Genomic DNA, 15,525 nt, shown 5'->3' on the forward strand with positions numbered 1-15,525 from the left:
AGACACCTTTTTATTTATTTATTTGTAATAATGACAATTACAACAATACTGAATTAACACTTATTTTAACGTAATATAATACATCAATAAAATCAATTTATACTCAAGTAAATAATGAAACGTTCAATTTGGTTTAAATAATGCAAAAACAAAGTGTTGGAGAAGAAAGTAAAAGTGCAATATGTGCTATGTAAGAAAGATAACATTTCAATTCCTTGCTCAGAACATATGAAAGCTGGTGGTTCCTTTTAACATGAGTCTTCAATATTCCCAGGTAAGAGGTTTTAGGTTGTAGTTATTATAGGAATTATAGGACTATTCTCCTATATACTATTTGTATTTCATTAACTTCTTCGATATAGGGGGCGCTCTTTTAATTTTTGGATTAAAAAACGTTCCCGTTTTAACCTGTTGCTTCTACCCTCTACTTTTTTGAACATTCTGTTAAAAGTCGCGCAACATTTCAGCGCCCTGCTACTCATGCCAGGAATATAGTATATGCATTTGCTTAGTCTGTGTGGATAGAAAACACTCAGACGTTTATAAAACTGGTTAAATCACTGCTGTGGCTTTACCAGAACGGCATTTACATCGAAAAGCACAGGAAAAACTGATCACTGAAAATGGGAAAATATATCCATGCGCTACTTGAACCCATTGATAAAGGTGAACCACAATTAATTGACTGAGGTTGCAGTACCTACAGCTTCCACACGGTGTCTAGAGTCTTGTCATTTCCCTTCGAGTTTTTTCTTGGTCAAACACATGCAAGGCACCGTATTTCTTCAGGTCTAGGACCGGATATTTTCGTTGAGTTTCTAGCCGGACATTTTTCCAGACGGACAGCTAATGATCTTTACATCGCCTCCTGATGAATTTTATCGCTTATTAACCTCTTGCTTCTACCTGAGACGCTTGCGTCCCAACTAGAGCTCTGGAAATGCAAATGCGCTACGCTAAATGCTAATAGTATTAGTTAAAACTCAAACGTTCATTAAAATACACATGCAGGGAATCGAATTAAAGCTACACTCGTTGTGAATCCAGGCAACAAGTCAGATTTTTAAAATGCTTTTCGGCGAAAGCATGAGAAGCTATTATCTGATAGCATGCACCAATACACTACAACACAAAAGCCACGCAGGGGACGTAAACAAAATAATTAGCATTTCGGCGTTACACAAACCGCACAATAAAATAGAAAACAGTCATTACCTTTCACCATCTTCTTTGTTGGCACTCCTAGATGTCCCATAAACACTATTGGGTCTTTATTTCGATTAAATCGGTCCATATAAAGCCAAGATATCGTTATATGTAGACTGTGTGATAAACGAAAAAAAACAGCGTTTTCAAAACGTAACGTCATTTTTTAAAATTCAAAAAGTCGACGATAAACTTTCACAAAACACTTCGAAATACGTTTGTAATGCAACTTTAGGTATTAGTAAACGTTAACCTGTTGATCCTACCCCCTACTTTTTCGAACATTCTGTTAAAAATCGCGCAACATTTCATCGCCCTGCTACTCATGCCAGGAATATAGTATATGCATATGATTAGTATGTGTGGATAGAAAACACTCAGACGTTTCTAAAACTGGTTAAATCACGGCTGTGACTATAACAGAACGTGCGTTTCATCGAAAAGCGCAGGAAAATCTGATCACTGAAAAATCTATCAATGCGCCACTTGAATGTATTGTTGAATAGAAACCACATTACCTGGAGCCGAGGTTGCAATACCTACAGCTTCCACACGATGTCAACAGTCTTGTCATTTGCCTAGGATTTGTTTCTTGGTCAAACGGACAAGAGACAGCCCATTTCTTCCGGTCGGAGACCGGATATTTTGGTTGAGATTTACCCGGACATTATTTCAAGACGTACAGCTATAGAATATACATCGCCTCGTGATCAATTTGATCGATTATTAACGTTTACTAATACCTAAAGTTGCATTACAAAAGTATTTCGAAGTGTTTTGTGAAAGTTTATCGTCGACTTTTTTAATTTTAAAAAAGGACGTTGCGTTATAAAACGCTGTTTTTTTCCTTGATCACACAGTCTTCATAGATCGATATCTAGGCTATATATGGACCGATTTAATCGAAAAAAAGACCCAATAGTGATGTTTATGGGACATCTAGGAGTGCCAACAAAGAAGATGGTGAAAGGTAATGAATGTTTTATATTTTATTTGTGCGTTTTGTGTAGCGCCGACTATGCTAATTATTTTGTTTACGTCCCCTGCGGGTCTTTTGGGGTGTTGCATGCTATCAGATAATAGCTTCTCATGCTTTCGCCGAAAAGCATTTTTTAAATCTGACTTGTTGGCTGGATTCACAACGAGTGTAGCTTTAATTCAGTACCCTGCATGTGTGTTTTAATGAACATTTGAGTTTTAACGAGTGCTATTAGCATTTAGCGTAGCGCATTTGCATTTCCAGATGTCTAGATGGGACGCCTGCGTGTCGGGGGGACGCAAGAGGTTAACAAAAGACTAAGCTTGTGAGTGAATATATTTATTTCATTTCATTTGCGATTTTCATGAATAGTTAACGTTGTGTTATGCTAATGAGCTTGCGGATAGATTTAAACAATCCTGGATACAGGTTTTTTTTCGTAGCTAAACGTGACGCAGAAAACGGAGCGATTTGTCCTAAACAAATAATTTTTCAGGAAAAACTGAACATTTGCTATCTGAGAGTCTCCTCATTGAAAACATCTGAAGTTCTTCAAAGGTAAATGATTTTATTTGAATGCTTTTCTGGTTTTTGTGGAAAATGTTGCATGCTGAATGCTAACGCTAAATGCTACGTTAGCCATCAATACTGTTACACAAATGCTTGTTTTGCAATGGTTGAGAAGCATATTTTGAAAATCTGAGATGACAGTGTTGTTAAAAGGCTAAGCTTGAGAGCAAATAGATTAATTTCATTTCATTTGTGATTTTCATGAATAGTTAACGTTGCGTTATGGTAATGAGCTTGAGGCTGTATACACGGGATGGCTCGACGCAAGAAGTTAACCCACCGTTCCTAGGCCGTCATTGAAAATAAGAATGTGTTAACGGACTTGCCTAGTTAAATAAAAACGTATAAAAATAACAATAAAATAAAAATCGGCGCCCAAAAATACCGATTTCCGATTGTTATGAAAACTTGAAATCGGCCCTAATCAATCGGTCAACCTCTAATTCAAATGGCTAAATGGGTTAGAGTATGGTTGAAGCAACACCAGGGTTGTGGGTTTGACTACTGCATGGGCCACATATACTTGAATATATGTCAGTGACAAGGCTGTCACCTCTGCAAGTCGCTTTGGATGAAATGTCCATATTACTCTTATATTATTAAACCGTGCACAATTAGCCCAATATTGAGGCAGTGCTGTACCTTGTTGGCACGGATCTGTCGGTAGACGTCTGTCTGCTGGCGGATACGGTACTCCAGGTCTGAGATGTGGGCCTGGAGCCAGTTCCAGTGGCTGATGATGGAGGCCCGCTCGATGGTGTAGCGACTCTCCGCCCGCTTCCATCTAAATCGGAAAGTCACACAGACACACAGGGGTGAACAAGTGTTCATCTAACCAACTTGTCTGTGGTCTGAACTTTTACATGGATAAAATAATTTCATTGCTGTGTAATTGGAATCATTTCTTCTTGAATGCCTACACAAATGAATGCAAAAGCCACATACTATTGCCCAAACATTATGCCAATATCGAATTTTTCAACATTGGATAATTCACAAAATCACACAATATTAACGACCATTTACGTCAAATAGCAAACATTCAACTTCTGTGGCAAAGTATCAATACTGAGGGACGTGTTGTCACGGTTGCTTCTTGTTGAAGAGGCATCAGCAAAAGTTAGTTTGTATAGCTAGCTATCCTCTTATCCCGTTTCTGAATTAATTTGTGGTCGTTTCCTTCTCACTAACAAAATAAGTGAGAGATTTTAGTTGTGTACTACCATATCTCGATAACATAACCAAGTCTGTCACTGGTATGGGTCGGTAAATATCCTACAGCTAGCCAATTGTGGCCGCAAGCTAAAACCAGAAAGAGAGCGAGAATTCACTGTTTCATCTGCTGCTGGTTTGATGTTTACTCAAATAAGTATTTCCACATGTAATTGATTAAATCAGATTTTTATTCTATAAAGACTAATTGTATCAATATGTTGTGATTGTAGAACAATCCTCAGCCGTTTTCCATACTAAAACGTAAAGTACAACTTGGTGCGTACCAGCTTACACCATGTTTGAACTACAGTAGGCACACCGTGCGAGTCAAAACTACAATCATATGTTTGGGCCATTTCAATCAATCTTCGGCAGGTAGCCTAGTGGTTAAGAGTGTTGGGTCAGTAACCGCAAGGACACTGGTTCGATTCCCCGAGGTGAAAAATCTGTTGATGTGCCCTTGAGCAAGGGAGCCTAATTGCTCATATTTGAAAATGTTTTTATAAATATTTTCAATTAGGCATGTCAGTTAAGAACAAATTCTTATTTACAATGACGGCCTACCAGGGAACAGCAGGTTAACTGCATTGTTCAGGGGCAGATCGACAGACTTTTACCTCGTCAGCTAGGGGATTCGATCCAGCAACCTTTCGGTTACTGGCCCAGCACTCTAACCACTAGTAGGTAACCTGCCGCCCCCATAAGACGCTCTAGATAAGAGCGCCTGCTAAATGACTCAAATGTAAATGTTTGTGGCTTTTATAGGCAGGGAGCATAAATTGTACAGAGCATTCAGAAAGCATTCAAACCCCTTCACTGTTTCCACATTGTTACGGCCTTATTCAATTTGCACACAATAACCCAAAATAACAAAACAAAGACAGTTGATCATAAAACAACTGAAATATCACAGTTACGTCAGTATTCAAACTATTTACTCAGTACTTTGTTAAAGCAGCTTTGGCAGCGATTACAGCCGAGTCTTCTTGGATATGACGCTACAAGCTTGACACACCTGTATTTGGGGTGTTTCTCTCATTCTTCTCTATAGATCCTCTCGAGCTCTGTCAGATTGGATGGGGAGTGTTAGTGCACAGCTATTTTCAGGTATCGCCAGAGATGTTCGACCGGGTTCAAGTCCGGGCTCTGGCTAGGCCACTGAAGGACATTGAGACTTGTCCCAAAGCTACTACTTTGTGTTCTTGGCTGTGTGCTTAGGGTCGTTGTCCTGTTGGAAGATGTACCGTCGTCCCAGTCGGAGGTCCTGAGCGCTCTGGAGCAGGTTTTCATCAAGGATCTCAGTACTCATCTTTCCCTCGATCCTGACCAGTCTCCCAGTCCCTGAAAAACATCCCCACAGCATGCTGCTGCCGCCGCCACACTTTACCGTACAGATGGTGCTAGGTTTCCTCCAGACATGACGCTTCGCATTCAGGCCAAAGAGTTCAATCTTGGTTTCATCAGACCAGAGAAACTTGTTTCTCATGGTCTGAATCCTTTAGGTGCCTTTTGGCAAACTCCAAGCGGGATGTCATGAGCCTTTTACTGAGGAGTGGCTTCCGTCTGGCTACTCTACCATAAAGGCCTGATTGGTAGAGTGCTGGCTGTCCTTCTGGAAGATTCTCCCATCTCCACAGAGGAACTCCGGAGCTCTGTCAGTGTGACCATCAGGTTCTTGGTCACCTCCCTGAACGAGGCCCTTCTCCCCCGATTGCTCAGTTTAGCAGGGCGGCCAGCTCTGGGAAGAGTCTTGGTGGTTCCAAACAACTTCCATTTAAGAATGATGGAGGCCACTGTGTTCTTGGGGACCTTTGATGTTGCAGAAATGATTTGGTACCCTTCCCCAGATCTGTGCCTCAACACAATTCTGTCTCGGAGCTCTACGGACAATTCCTTTGGCCTCGTGACTTGGTTTTTGCTTTGACATGCACAGTCAACTGTGGGACCTTATATAGACAGGTGTGTGCCTTTCCAAATCATCTACAATCAATTTAACTAACCACAGGTGGACTTATCAAGTTGTAGAAACATCTCAATGATGATCAACGGAAACATGATGCACCTGAGCTCAATTTCGAGTCGCATGGCATAAAGTCTGAGTACTTATGTAAATAAGATGTTTTTAATTTGTAATTAATTTGCAATAATTTCTAAAACCCTGTTTTCGCTTTGTAGTAATGGGGTATTTGGGTGTAGATTGATAAACTAATACATTTTAGAATAAGGCTAAAGTAACAAAATCACAAAAAAAATTAAGGGGTCTGAATACTTCCCGAATGCACTATACATCCACTATCTTCTACCTGGCCTTTAAAAAGGTAGACTGTGATGTGATGAAGATGCTGAAAGTACATATTGGGTCAAATTCCACAACTACTTAGGGCGTTGAAGCACAAGACTCAATATCGCACTGTTTTGGACCACGTAAAAGTGTGAAGCAAACCCAGAGCTCATGTGACTGAAACTGTGACTGAAACATTTCACCCACCGCAATATCTTTTCGCTGCTCGTGGTAATGTAATTTCGTAATATTTTTTTCCTCGCACATAACAAGCTGGTAAACTATTATACTATTGGAATAGTACATTTTTTTTACGATGGTGCCGGAGGGGAGGGCTGCCGTCTTAACGGCTCTTAACCAACCATGCTATTTTGTGTTTTTTTCGATTTGTTCCTAACTTTTTTTGGACATAATGCTGCTGCTGCTACAGAGCTTCACGTTCCACATCACCAACAAACTAACATGGTCCAAGCGCACCAAGACAGTCGTGAAGAGGGCACGACAAAATCAATTTCCCCTCAGGAGACTGAAAAGATTTGGCATGGGTCCTCAGATCCTCAAAAGGTTCTATAGCTGCACCCTTGAGCATCCTGACGGGTGGCATCACTGCCCGGCATGGCAACTGCTCGACCAAGGCACGACAGCGGGTAGTACGAACGGCCCAGTACATCACAGGTGCCAAGCTTCCTGCCATCCAGGACCTCTATGCCAGACGGTGTCAGAGGAAGGCCATAAAAATTGTCAAAGACTCCAGCCACCCTAGTCATAGACTGTTCTCTCTGCTACCGCATGGCAAGCGGACCGGAGCGCCAAGTCTAGGTCCAAGAGGCTCCTAAATAGCTTCTACCACCAAGCCATAAGACCCCTGAACAGCTAATCAAATGGCTACCCAGACTATTTGCATTGCCCCCCCCCCCCCCTCTGGAACGCTGCTGCTACTCTCTTATCTATGCATAGTCACTTTAATAACGCTACCTATATGTACATATTACCGCGATTCCGGTACCCCCGCATATGGACTCTGCACCGGTACCCCCTGTATATAGCCCTGCTATTATTCACTTTCGCTCTTTAAATAGTTATTACGCATGTAAATACACATTTCAATGTAAGGTCTACTACACCTGTATTCGGCGCAAGGGACAAATCAAATTTGACAGTGGTTTTGCTGCTTGTTACTCATCTTTTTGTGTGAGGAAAAGTAAATGTGGACAGTTCTTACAACTTCAAAGTGCGCCTCTGCAAAAATATTTCTTCATGTTCTATAATTTTTGGTGGTGGCAGCGACATTATAGCAGCAGCCGATGCAATGGGGAAGAGCAGTGGCCGCTGGTACTTTCTTTCCTAAGATCCAATAAGAAGGACTAAGCCGTTGCATCCCTGATTGCGTCGGTCTTCACCTCAACTTTGAGCCTAGGGCTGTGAGAAGGACCCGATCACGGGCATTAGCGAATAAGAACTGGGATGTGTGCCAGTGAGAGGTGCTCCGGAGCGCAGAGAAAGGAAAGAGTAGTGCGAATTTGACAGGCAGAAGTGAATTATAATTATTGTAGGCCCGAGGGCACAACGGCCACTTTGGCCGCAAGGCATGGATTTTGGGGGGCTAGTGGTGAAGTGTGAACGCAGTTTACGCGGGTTACCCACCTTCTGCATAAAAATGCATTACAAGTATAGGGAGCGTTACTGTATTCACCACAAACTCAATTTAAGTATCTAGATTTACCACCACATCACTGATTATCACCATCAAAGGCGGAATTATCTTTTGGATAAAGGACAAAGTGACATACTGTGGTATAGGATAATAGATCAGGAATGTGATAAATTAAATTCAGTCAATACAGGAAGTAAACTTAAATTCCAACTCCAATTGTCCTAATTGAAAAGCAGTGAGGAAAACAGGAATTTAATTTTCACTAATTTCTCTTCAGGATACCTGGTGGCTTATTAAATGCAATGCAAGTTCAAATCAAATCAAATTGTATTAGTTCTCTAGGTATTGCAGATAGAAATGTAAGGCATAGAGCCAAGGAGATTCCCATCTCAGGCGAAAGAGACAGAGCTAGACGCATATTATTTCCGTAACACCACGCCCTCCTGAACAAGCTCTTATCTAATCAATGAACCCGGTATCTCATTTAAATCTCTGGGGCTGCGTCCCAAATTGGCACCCTAACAGCAGCAGCATGAAGCACCATATTGCACATTCGATTGCACCAATCAGTCAGTAGGTGCCTCGCAGATAGGCAAGTGTTGAATTGATCTGCCGTGGGGGACCAGGCTGGTCTATACACGTGTTGTAGGATACGTCAGCTCAGGTGGTGATCCATTTCTTCCCTGTCAAATAATAAACATTTGTGGGTGAATCTCAATTGTATTTGCTTGATTCCTCCGAGGTTCCTCCAGTCTGATTTTCTCCTCCAATCCATTTTGAGTAGGGAGGCAAGGAGGGGCACAAGAAATCAAGAAATTACAATAGAGTTCCCCCACTGTATTCTGTATTAGCCACTCCCACAAAGCTGTAGTGGGCCAATCTAGCTGGCAAACAAAGCAAGCCATGTGGTAGAAAGGTCACATAGAAGGAGAAGCAGGATGCAGAATACTACAGGGACAATTAATTAAATAAGCCTAATTTATTAAGACTGGTGGCCAGGCCTGGGTCACATGTAGTAGGCAAGCATTGTGGAAGGTTGCAGATTAACATGTGATGACTAGAGCTGATGTGATACATGTTTCTAAAATGTCAGAGGCATGTGTCCCATAATATATTACAACAATCAACAATGTTGTGGCCTGCTGAACGCAGCCCTGGGGCATGTCCATTAGGCAGCAAACGGAAGAAAACAGACGGAAACGGGGGGACTAAAAGAAACAGGGAGGGACTACATTTCAGTTGCAAAGCATTTTATAACGTTTCTGCTGTATGCCCTATTGAACACGACGCCAATCGTCTCTTTCAACCAAATATCCCCACCCTGCATAGAAAGATGCTGACTTGAGGATCAGTGACCTCATATATCAGAGTGAGGGTCTAAAGGAGGAAGGACATAACTGAGCAGGGAAAATCCTCCATCCCAATAAACAAGGAGCTCCATCTTGCCATCTCCCAACCAGCTTCACACGCCATCCTCCCCCACTTCACACCCCACCAGCAGCACTCACTACCATGCCTGTTTTTGTCTGTCAGCACATTCCCCAATGTGGCACTTTCCTAAACACAGCACATATGTTATACACAGTAACCAGCACCACAGCATAATACTAACCTTGGCTTACAACACCAAACACCCTGCAATAGTTGTGCTAAAGGCTTCCAAAAACCAGCAGGCTAGCCAACAGCATAAGGCTTGATGTTCAGGGCCAGGCAATGTCCAGCATCACAAGCACACCTTCCTGGGGAAGAATGCAGACTTGAAATATAGATGTCAGTGCTACTAGAGGTGCAACGGTCATTCAAGGCCTTCAGTTGGGCCATCTCAATCACTGATTGGTTGTCACCTACGTGACCAACTTGACAGGCTAGAACACAGAGCAAAATCAGTTTTAATCTCAAATTGACAAAAATATGCCATATATGATTATTTGGGCATGTGCATTACAGAAGGGCTCCAGAATATGACCAATTTAGCTACATTTAGTTGACTGATGTAGCTGGCAAGGTAACGGTTGTTTAACTTAACATAAACTGGTGTTTTTTCCCAGTGCTGAGCTAATAGTCTAACGTTAGCTAATGTTTCAACCACTCGGCTAAAGTGAATTAGTTAGCTAGTAGCTAACACAGCCAGTTCAGCTCTAGCCTGTAGCTATCAGTCAGATATTAATAATAGCCACCTCATATTGCCATCTAACAGTCATTGTTTGAATGTAAATGTTTTGTAGCCTTTTTGTCCTGTTTCAACCGATTCATTTAGCTAGCTTTCACCAGTTGATGTACCGTTAAGAGAGCTGGCCAAAACTAAGCATAATTTTTGCCAAATTCACACTAGACCCAAATCAAACAATGAAACTAGCAGCCAAACGATTTTAGATCAACAATTTACCTGTTTTGTGCAATGTGAGTTATTATTAATGTCAGTATAGCACTTTAATGTAATTGATTTATCAGTTTCACTAGCTAATTCCCTGCTTTTCACACCGACAAGGTATAAACAGCTCTACAGGCTTCACAGTCATGGTGCAGCATCAGTACACAACACTATGATTATTATGTCTTAGCAGGATGAGATGGTGACAGGTGTCCCAGCAGGGTCAGACTTCCAGGGAAGACCAGTCTACGGAGCTCAAGTGAAATGCAGTGAATTCACAATATCAGTGAATGATACAAAGCTCCATCTTGAGTTGATGGGTAGACCTACAGTAGCTACAGGACAGCAGCTTAAGCCTAAAGTTAATTTGGGATCTGAGCTTAATGGTAATTTCAATTATTGATCGATTCTATTCTTGGATAATATAACGTATAAATATACATCAAGTTAATTCTTTGTCATGCCTCATCTTTGGAGGATCAGAGGGTTACAGGTCTCAGTAGGGTCAGGCAGCAGGGAAGACCAGGCTGTGATGGAGCTGAGGTGAATTTTCACAGACGCAACACTTTATTTTCTCTGTGAAGCAAACACTGGAGAAGCCAGACGCATCAAAGATTGACACTATTTTACGGCAGTCTGACAAACCTCCAAACTGTAAACAAGGGTTGATAGAGGCTTTTGCCAATGACACAATGCATGTAAAACAAAAATGAGGAAGACCTGGTAGAAGCTATTGATGAATGGATAGTGATATGTTCACATGCCAAGTTCATATAATCTCAGACATAAATTACTGCAGTTTAAGAACATCCATAGAACACACTATATGCCAGTGTAACTGAATAACATGCAGAGGAATTACATTTCAGAGTGCTGGAGGGGTAAAACACAAAAAGGATACATATATGGTCTTGAATTCAGGCAGAGTATTTTCTTATATCGGAGCATGTCTACAGATTCTCACTTCTCCCTGTTTTTGTTTGCTTGTTGATACTGGAGACTTATCAAACAAAACAGTGTAACCAAGCATCCAAGAAATGCATTGCCATTAATTGGAAGGTTGGTTATCCTCCCACAATGGATGGCAGAAATGTCAGGTTATGCATCAATAGATTTGATTTAATACAATATTAAGGTTATACTGGGAAACGTTCACGAGGTCTGGATGCCTTTTATGGAATACATTAAGACAAAAGGAGTCTATTGAAATATTCCCACGTCAGGGGAGATACCCATTTAGGAAATCCCTAGCTGCTGGGCTGCTCAGTCCTAGCTTTGGGGGTCTACCGTCCTGTGGTTTGTCACTCTGGCCTTGGGAGTACACACCCAAAACAATTATGAATGTTTCACTAAGATCCTAAAGCCGAGTGGAGTGTGTTGACTTGGGGCACTTCAGGGTGGTGGATCCCTAGGCACAGGACGAGGCGACGCAACTATATTGTGTGCACGTAAAATATCTCTACAGGCCTATGAGATTAATAGGGTGTGCGGTTTCTGTGTGTTATGCAGCTGTATGTGTCTCTATTTTTTTTATTTAAAAAAACTTTTTAAACCTTTCCCTTGGGAATAAAAAAAAAAAAGTGGGGGAAAAAATGTTTTGGGAGCAGGGGGGGGGGGGGGGGGGGTCGGGCATGCAGGTGGCTCGGGCTGGCTGACAGAAATTTCATAGAGGATGTCTTAATAAAGACAATAAAAAGTCTAAACTTTTTAAAGAGTTGTTAAGCTATTGGTTAACCTGTCGATCCTACCCCCTACTTTTTCGAACATTCTGTTAAAAATCGCGCAACATTTCAGCGCCCTGCTACTCATGCCAGGAATATAGTATATGCATATGATTAGTATGTGTGGATAGAAAACACTCAGACGTTTCTAAAACTGGTTAAATCACGGCTGTGACTAACAGAACGTGCGTTTCATCGAAAAGCGCAGGAAAATCTGATCACCGAAAATGGGAAAATATATCAATGCGCCACTTGAATGTATTGTTGAATAGAAACCACATTACATGGGGCCGAGGTTGCAATACCTACAGCTTCCACACGATGTCAACAGTCTTGTCATTTGCCTAGGATTTGTTTCTTGGTCAAACGGACAAGAGACAGCCCAATTCTTCCGGTCGGAGACCGGATATTTTGGTTGAGATTTACCCGGACATTATTTCAAGACGTACAGCTATAGAATATACATCGCCTCGTGATCAATTTGATCGCTTATTAACGTTTACTAATAGCTAAAGTTTCATTACAAAAGTATTTCGAAGTGTTTTGTGAAAGTTTATCGTCAACTTTTTTTATTTAAAAAAATGACGTTGCGTTATAAAACCCTGTTTTCTTCCTTGATCACACAGTCTTCATAGATCGATATCTAGGCTATATATGGACCGATTTAAATCGAAAAAAAAAGACCCAATAGTGATGTTTATGGGACATCTAGGAGTGCCAACAAAGAAGATGGTGAAAGGTAATGAATGTTTTATATTTTATTTGTGCGTTTTGTGTAGCGCCGACTATGCTAATTATTTTGTTTACGTCCCCTGCGGGTCTTTTGGTGTGTTGCATGCTATCAGATAATAGCTTCTCATGCTTTCGCCGAAAAGCATTTTAAAAATCTGACTTGTTGGCTGGATTCACAACGAGTGTAGCTTTAATTCAGTACCCTGCATGTGTGTTTTAATGAACGTTTGAGTTTTAACGAGTGCTATTAGCATTTAGCGTAGCGCATTTGCATTTCCAGATGTCTAGATGGGACGCCTGCGTGTCGGGGGGACGCAAGAGGTTAAAGGTGCAACATTTTCTTTAACCCCCTTTTTCTCCCCAATTTCGTGGTATCCAATTGTTAGTAGTTATCGTCTTGTCTCATCGCTACAACTCCCGTACGGGCTCGGGAGAGACGAAGGTCGAGAGCCATGCGTCCTCCGAAACACAACCCAACCACAGCTTCTTAACATATTTGGGACTGGGGGGCAGTATTGAGTAGCTTGGATAATAAGATGCCCAGAGTAAACTGCCTGCTACTCAGGCCCAAAAGCTAGAATATGCATATAGTTAGTAGTATTGGCTAGCGAAACATTGATAGTGTTAACTTCCTGGTGACAGGGGGCAGTATTGAGTAGCTTGGGTGAATAAGGTTCCCAGAGTAAACTGCCTGCTACTCTGTCCCAGATGCTAATATATGCATATTATTAGTAGTATTGGATAGAAAACACAGAAGTTTCTAAAAGTGTTTGAATGATGTCTGTGAGTAATAACAGAACTCATATGGTAGGCAAAAACCTGAGAAAAATCCAACCAGGAAGTGGGAAATCTGAGGCTTGTAGTTCTTTTAATAATTTAATTTTTTTTTTTTAACTCAGGCCCTAATTGTAGATAGTGGGATATTGGTTGTTGCACTTCTAAGGCTTCCACTAGATGTCAACAGTCTTTAGAACTTTGTTTGAGGATTCTACTGTGAGGTGGGTGCTCATAAGGGCTGTTTGAGCCAGGTGTCTGGCAGATTGCCTAAGGCTCTGAGGCGCGGTCATGAGAGAGTTAGCTCTCGTTCCATTGCTTTTCTACAGACAATGGAATTCTCCGGTTGGAACCTTATTGATGATTTATGTTAAAAACATCCTAAAGATTGATCCTATACTTAGTTTGACAAGTTTCTACGGGCTGTAACGGAACTTTGATAGACGGGACCTGAACGCGCTTTTGGATTTGTTTACCAAACGCCCCAACAAAATCATTTATTTGGACATAATCGAGCAAACCAAACATTTATTGAGGAAATGCGATTCCTGGGAGAGAATTCTGATGAAGATCAAAGGTAAGTGAATATTTATAATGCTATTTATGACTAATGTTGACTACCCAATATGGCGGATATCTTTTTGGCTGCTTTGTTGTCTGAAAGATGCACTCAGATTATTGCATGGTTTGCTTTTTCCATAAAGTTTTTTGAAATATGACACAGCGGTTGCATTAAGGAGAAGTCTCTCTCTAATTCCATGTATAACAGTTGTATTTTCATCAAAATGTATAATGAGTATTTCTGTAAATAGATGTGGCTCTCTGCACAATCACCGCATGTTTTAGAACTACTGAACGTAACGCGTCAATGTAAAATTAGATTTTGGGATATAAATATGCACTTTAGCAAACAAAACATACATGTATTGTGTAAGATGAAGTCCTATGAGTGTCATCTGATGAAGATCAAAAGATTATTTGTGCTTTTTGTGACTTCTCTTTGGCTGGAAAAATTGCTGTTTTTCTGTGAGTTGGTGGTGACCTACCAATCGTTTGTGGTGCTTTCGCTGTAAAGCATTTTTTTAAATATTTTTTTTTAATCAGACTGTGGCTGGATTAACAGGAATTTTATCTGTAAAAAGGTGTAAAATACTTGTATGCTTGAGGAATTTTAATTATGAGATTTTTGTTGTTTTGAATTTGGCGCCCTGCACTTTCACTGGCTATTGGCGAGGTGGGACGCTGCCGTCCCACATATCCTAGAGAGGTTAAGTCATTCACAGAGCTATAAGAAATAAGTTGCTTCGTCTATCCAATTTAAACCACTGATTGTGATTAATTTTGGGTTGACAATTAAGCTATAGCTGCTACGTGTACATTACTCTCAAAATAGGGCTCCAAAATTTAACATGTATTTTGTTCAATGGCTAATGTTTTTTTTTTGTAGAAATGTTACACATTCATTTGGGGCAAATTCATAATCTAAGGAGATGAGAAATCAAAACGCTAAATATAATCGGCTGCTAGTTAGCCGTGGGGATGGGTACGGTTATTCGAATATCCGAACTGACGTTTGTATTCTATTACTTGGAAGCAATGTTCCTTCTAAGCTGCGCGAGTACATCTCCCCTCGGACTGCTGCGCAGAAGAAATGAGACTGCGCAGAGAAGCACAAGATTGAACTTCACTCAACTTTATACAGTTTTCCCTTAACCCTTAAAACACTATTGTTTTCCTACTGTGTGACGCAGCAACAATTTTGGTGTGATCAAAAAAAAAAAAACTTCTGGAGCAGAGTAGGGTTTGGGCAATATTTCGATAATCATCGTCAATAGACCATACTGACAGCCATCGCTGATGGTGGCAAAATCGTGATGCTGACGATGGTTTAGTGTATTTGAACTTGACTGGCACCGCACATGAATGAACAGACTTGGGCAGTACTCAGCAGGGCAGCACATGAGTGACATTGAGTAATTCACCTATTCCTATAGCCCATTTCAATATGATAAAGAAAGCAAC

The 15,525-nt window shown here is 41.0% G+C and overlaps 1 protein-coding gene across 7 annotated transcripts in view; it reads right to left on the bottom strand.

The window, feature by feature from the left end:
• kansl1a (KAT8 regulatory NSL complex subunit 1a) overlaps positions 1–15,525 on the bottom strand; it is a 59,690-nt gene that overhangs the window by 14,308 nt on the left and 29,857 nt on the right. For all 7 annotated transcript variants that reach the window (XM_029629631.2, XM_029629632.2, XM_029629633.2 and 4 more), the window contains one exon: positions 3,398–3,539. In XM_029629631.2, coding sequence (XP_029485491.2) covers positions 3,398–3,539 — 142 coding nt within the window. The remainder of the gene's footprint in view (positions 1–3,397; positions 3,540–15,525) is intronic.

Source organism: Oncorhynchus nerka, linkage group LG23, assembly GCF_034236695.1.
Source record: "Oncorhynchus nerka isolate Pitt River linkage group LG23, Oner_Uvic_2.0, whole genome shotgun sequence".
Classification (NCBI taxonomy): Eukaryota; Metazoa; Chordata; class Actinopteri; order Salmoniformes; family Salmonidae; genus Oncorhynchus; species Oncorhynchus nerka.